The sequence below is a fragment of the Herpailurus yagouaroundi genome, unplaced genomic scaffold (genome assembly GCF_014898765.1).
Source record: "Herpailurus yagouaroundi ecotype Mexico unplaced genomic scaffold, PumYag 28, whole genome shotgun sequence".
Taxonomy (NCBI): Eukaryota; Metazoa; Chordata; class Mammalia; order Carnivora; family Felidae; genus Herpailurus; species Herpailurus yagouaroundi.
In genome coordinates, this window is record NW_024412376.1 from 130,980,071 (window position 1) to 130,986,070 (window position 6,000).

Consider the following 6,000-nt stretch of genomic DNA (forward strand, 5'->3'; position numbering starts at 1 on the left):
TTTATAAAGTACCTGTAGCTGATACGAAAATATAACTGATCATATATATAGAGACACACATGTCAGTAATTCACAAAGTATGTAGTTATGTGTAATACTGTTATTACATGAATGAATATGTATTTTTAATTTTCTTACTCTAGTAACTAGGTATTTATTTAACATGTATTAGAAAAAATATACTGAGCCAATCAAACCTATATTTCATAAATATAATTGCTTTGACAGGGCTAAAGAAGTTACCATATTTTATTGCCTCTAAGACACATCTTTTTTCATCTGTTTTGTCTGAAACTGGGATGTGTTTAAAATTCGTGTCAGCATTTTTTTTCTTAATGGTACATAAAATAATGTGTGTCTTATAGTCTTCAGTGTCTCATTCATGAAATATAGTATGTAACTTAAATTATGTCAATTTAAAGGAAATTTTTAAATTAACTCCATAGTTCATGTAAATGTGTGAATGTGGCAGAAATCTTGAAGGTGATGCACAAATGATGGAAGTTGGATGAACAGTAAACAAACACAATTTTGATGTTTATATGGTTTGTATTTGTACTTAACTTGTGAGCATTTTCCTATTTTACTAAATATTCTTCAAAAGTAAATTTAATGACTATATAATAGTCAAGTAGATGTATCATAATTCACTTAAACATTTCCTTATTATTTCCAGTATTTATATTTTCATCAAAATTACTTTTTTTTTTTTTTGCCAAGCCACACAGATATCAAATTAAACTGAAAAATTTCTGTTTAATAAGTTGAGAGGTAAAAGCGGAAATATCTGTCATGAGTTGTGAATATGACAGAGCTCTTGGATGGAGTTTTACCCATGTATGTAGTCTTTTGGATTTCATTTCAAATACTAGACTCCTTGAAAAAATTAACAGGAGGAATCCCCATTATCCACATATTTTATTTAATGCCGGTTTTAAGGAGATTCTTTTTAACATTCTCATATTTTAATATATCAGCAGTCCTCAAACCCCTGTGCTTATCAGACTTTGTCCATTTGTTTTTTTACAGAAAAAGTTTACATTTTATGTGAAGTAAATATTTAATAAAATACTCAATAGCCTATAATAATTAAATGACCAGTCACTATTCTAAATGGATTATACTTGATTTACTTAATTTGCACAATTCTATGAAGTGGATACTCTTATATAATCCCATTTATAGATGAGTTAACAGGCTTAATAGAGATACTGTCACCCAAAGTCAGTTTGTATGTGGGTAGAGCGGGTTAAGTGATACCACGCTTATCTGGAGTCTAGGCTTTTGTCCACTCTTATACTGCCTCATAGAATAGGTATAAATTGGCTATCTAAACCATATTTCTGTTTGTTTGGGTTTTCATACTATAACAACTGCTTCCAAAAGCAATTTTAGTTTTTCATACTAAAATAATTGCTTCCGACCTATTTTAAAGGTAATTTAAAACAGACAGGAGGTAGGTGATTATATATACTTTGTTCTTTTAATTCATCTATCAGATTGTAAGCTCTTCTGAAACATCTTGAAGTGTAGACTATGAGAAAATCACCACACTGCTCTTTTGAAGGCACTGTATTCTGTACCTCAGGGGAGCTGCATATATTTCTGAAGAGGTTCAGGGTATCAGCTTCAGTCAGGGTGCCTCCAATATGGAGAAAAATGGAATTGAGATCTTGTTCAGGTTATATCAGACCTCATTTCATAGTACGGTATTTTAATACAGGGTAGAACTGAATATTCATAGATTTATGCATATTCAAATGTAGTTTTATACATTTTCCGTATCTTCATTGAGTTATTCTATCACTTCAAGATGTACTGGAGAATATGAATCTTGTGGTTACCGTCTATAATTCTTCGTATTCTGTTCACATCCCTACTCTTTCTTCTACCATCACTAAAAAGTGCCTAAAAGGGTTCTAATTATCTAGCTCTCTATGAAAATCTAGGTTAACTGCATCTAAAATAAAAATCATTAGTTAATGGAAGTTTATTTCAGTATACAGGTATACCTTTTAAAAGATAGCAGTAAATCACAGGAAAATATAGTTTAACATTGAATGTTTTCTGATTTGTTTTTGCTAATTTTATATAAAACTTATTTTATGTTAAGAGAATATATTTTCAAGACATCATCATCATAGTGAACATTTTTTTGGCTTCATCCTTTGTAGGCCCTGCTCCAATAGATTGACAGAGGTCAAATGAGTTCAGATTGAGCCAAAACCATAAAACTGACATTTAGAATCTATGACATTTCACTTCTGGCAACATGTCAGGAAGTCTATACGTTTTAGTATTCAATTTATTTTTGTCTGTTAGTGATTTAAATAGCAATGATTTGTTTCTTTCAAATTCTTGTATTGAAAGTTGTCAGTTTAACCTTAGGTCATAGTAAATTCTTTGTGTCCTCCAAAATGCAAGTAATAAAATTTTCAAAATAATTTCTAGTTTGGAAACAGCCTGAAGTTTAAAAGTTACAGCCAATATATAGTTAAATCTTATAGAGTTGAACTTTTGTTTATTTTGTTTTGTGTTTTAAATCTCTAATGTATTATCTCCATGATCAAAGCTGTAAGTAAATGATAGATGAATTGTATCAAGTAGAATGAACCTTATTATAGCTACTTCTCCATAAGAGAATACATCTTCTAAACAAAGTGGCTAAAATTACCTTTGTCTTTATTGTTCCCTCTCCTCCTGGCTTTCTCTATCCCCATTTTACTGCTCTTTACATATTGGTTATTGAATTAAACTTTTCAGTTAAATCCTATTTTAAATAGGAGATATCATCTGATAGTTTTTATTAGCAAATATTTCTTCTGCACTATACACATTACCTTTTAGTGTATATTTTTGGTAAACATAAAGTATATTTACCAATTAGTGTCATCAGCCAAGGGGCTTAAGTGCCTTCAAATACATAGTCTCCCATAGTGTTAGCAAAAAGAAATGTAACAAGTATCCCTATCTGCAAGTAGGTGACTCAGTATCATAAAAAGTTGGCTCATTAAGTGATTTGAGAAAATAAAATGTATTTCATTAAAATAAAAGCTCCATAGAGGTGGGGACTTAAGTTTTGTTCACTGCATTATTTCACTGTCTAGAAGTTTGCTTGGTATACTGGAGGCATTTGATAAATGGTGGGTAGTCAGATAGGTAGATAGATGGGAGAACACAAGACTATGAAACCATCTAAGCACTGAATTCTATAAATATCCCCATGAAGTCCAAAGGATATTAAATAAGGAGAAAGAGTTAAATAGCATCGTTTAACTTCTAACTTGATAGGATTCAAAGCCCCAGAAAATGGATAGTAGCATTTAGATTGGGAGGAAATGGCAAAAGCAATAGCACAAATGTAAGGAAGAGCTAACAAAGCAGCAGAAAAAGCTCCTGTTAATAGAACAGAGAACCATTAAAGTGTATTGATAAAATAGGGCTAGATTATACTTTTTTTTTTTAATCTCTACACCCAACGTATGGCTTGAACTAAACCCTGAAATCAATACTCACCTGCTCTTCCCAACTGAGCTAGCCAGGCAGATTATACTCCAAAAATTTTAAAGCAAAATGGAAGGTAGGGGTTAAGAGCAAAAAGAAAAACCAGGGTTCATGTCATGGCTCTTCACTTTCTGGGTCATGGGCCACTTTGAAAATCTGGTGAAGAGACTGTCTTCAGAAAAAAATGCACACATGCTCACACACATTCGTATATTAATGTGGGAGATTCAAAGACTCCTTGAACCGTCTCTAGCTCTGTTACATCCTAAGAGTTGGGGCTGTACTTGATTTCTGCCAGGTGGGCAACTTCCAATTCTCAGCACTTGGGAGTCAGAGATGGCTCAGTACTGACTGCTCTATTTTTTCTTGTATTCTAAGTTTAACTCTTTTGTTAACGTTTAAATATGGATTGTCCAACTTTTTTTTTTTTAATGTTTATTTATTTTTGAGACAGAGAGAGACAGAGTGCAAGTGGGGAAGGGGCAGAAAGAGAGGGAGACACAGAATCTGAAACAGGCTCCAGGCTCTGAGCTGTCAGCACAGAGCCCGACACGGGGCTCAAACCCACAAACTGTGAGATCACAACCTGAGCCGAAGTCGGACGCTTAACCGACTGAGCCACCTAGGCGCCCCTGGATTGTCCAACTTTTTAATAGTACCTTGGATTTTTTTTCACTAACTTCCTTCAGTGTGGCTTATTACTGTAAACACACACACCAAAATAATGGAAAATAACTTGCCAGATGAATGAATGGGGTAATACTATCCTAGTGTAACAACAGTTCTGTCCCTAGCTGGAGTCTGGTAGAGGAAATGCCAGAGGGTCAAATTCAACACACTTACAGATATAATTAAAGTGTATTCATCAAGTCAGTATTCACATTTGTTATTTTTGTCATACTGAAGCTCTGAAGACAAGAACTGCTTCTACTTCTGGTTACTCCCAAAGCATCTGTACACATCCTAGATCTACAGCTCCATAAATACTGTAAATTACTGTTTGCTAGGTAGTTACAACTAACCATTATAGAATATTTCTATTTTCATTTTTCAATAAAACTTTATTCTGTATCAGACAGGAAATGATATACTTATTGTCTTATAAGCTCTTCTATTTTCTAAAGTAAATGAGATATAATTCAAAATTAAAAATAAAACTAGAACTGTGCTTTTTTTCTTTAAGGTTTAATGCATGTGCACAATAAACTTGTGGATCCACTATACAGTATGAAAGAAGGAAATTGAAGGAGATTGGAGCAAAATTCTGCTTGAATGAACAGAACACTTTTATAAGTAGATGAATTTTCAGCTATGCAATATGATAAAACATGGGGATTTTTTGAAGACTGTCATTTTTGAAGTCCAATACCTATATGTTAAACATTCCATATTTACAATGTGTCCATTTTATACTAAGGTTTAGGAGAAGTAGTTGGCTCTCATAAATAGCTGTTATTGTAAAGTACAGAAGCCACACAGCCACTCTATAAAACAGTGCAGAAATGAAATGTCTGTTTAAAAATTTCAAGTCATTTTAAATGTGAAGAATATACATCAAGTATCATTCATATGAATCTGGTGGCATTCTCAAGAATTTTATTTTTTAATCACATAAAGACACTCCACCTTTCAGATATCAAAAAATCATTGCAAACCTTTAGTTTTGGAATGTAATCTTTGTATTTTCTGTGCATCACACACAAGCTTTTCTGCACGTGGTTGCCTTAGCCCCTTCCTGCAGTGGCATCTGGACATGAAAAGTCCTGCTGTATATTGTTGGAACAGAAAATCTGAAGAAATGACAGTGCCTAAAAGTACAGTTTACGTCCTTTTGGAAAGTATGTATAAGTGCATGATTTTTGTGCACCACCTTCTACAGCACTTTTTTTACAAATGTGCTCTTATTTTTATTTAATGACTTGGGTTCATGCTTTTAATAAGTATTTTGGCAATTATGAACTTTATACCTAGCAACACTCTTAAGGAAATTCTTTTGAAGACAATTTTCTGATTATTGTTAAACTTCATAAATGATTAGCTTTATTCCTTACTTATATGTCTAAAAAGATACATGATAAAGTATATATAAAAGGAATTACTGTAAACTATTTTAGATTGCCATTAACAACTTGCATCATTAAACTGCAAATAAAACTATATTGTTTTCTATCTTTAATTCAAATAAAGCTTATAATAAACAAATGCTATCTAAATTTTATTTCCAGAAGTGAAACTGAATACACACATCTGAGAGATTCCAACATTAATAGTTGTATTGAGCCTGCATTTATTTTTGTTTGTTGCCATCATGCATTTGGGGAGATCTGAGTGAAAAGGCAATGATTCTACCTATAATTTCTTAGTCACTCCTTGGGGAATAAAAAATGCTCCCTTCTGCATATTTTGCACGTAGAAGAACATTATTTAACATACTTAATTAAGCATACCTTAATTGAAATGTGACTGAAACGTATTAACAATAAAAATTAAACAAAA

At 32.3% G+C, this 6,000-nt stretch overlaps 1 protein-coding gene across 2 annotated transcripts in view; it reads left to right on the forward strand.

The window, feature by feature from the left end:
* GNPDA2 (glucosamine-6-phosphate deaminase 2) overlaps window positions 1–5,706 on the forward strand; it is a 30,171-nt gene extending 24,465 nt beyond the window's left edge. For both annotated transcript variants that reach the window (XM_040484614.1, XM_040484620.1), the window contains exon 7: window positions 4,688–5,706. In XM_040484614.1, coding sequence (XP_040340548.1) covers window positions 4,688–4,749 — 62 coding nt within the window. In that variant the 3' untranslated portion in view covers window positions 4,750–5,706. The remainder of the gene's footprint in view (window positions 1–4,687) is intronic.
* Window positions 5,707–6,000: the final 294 nt, after the last annotated feature.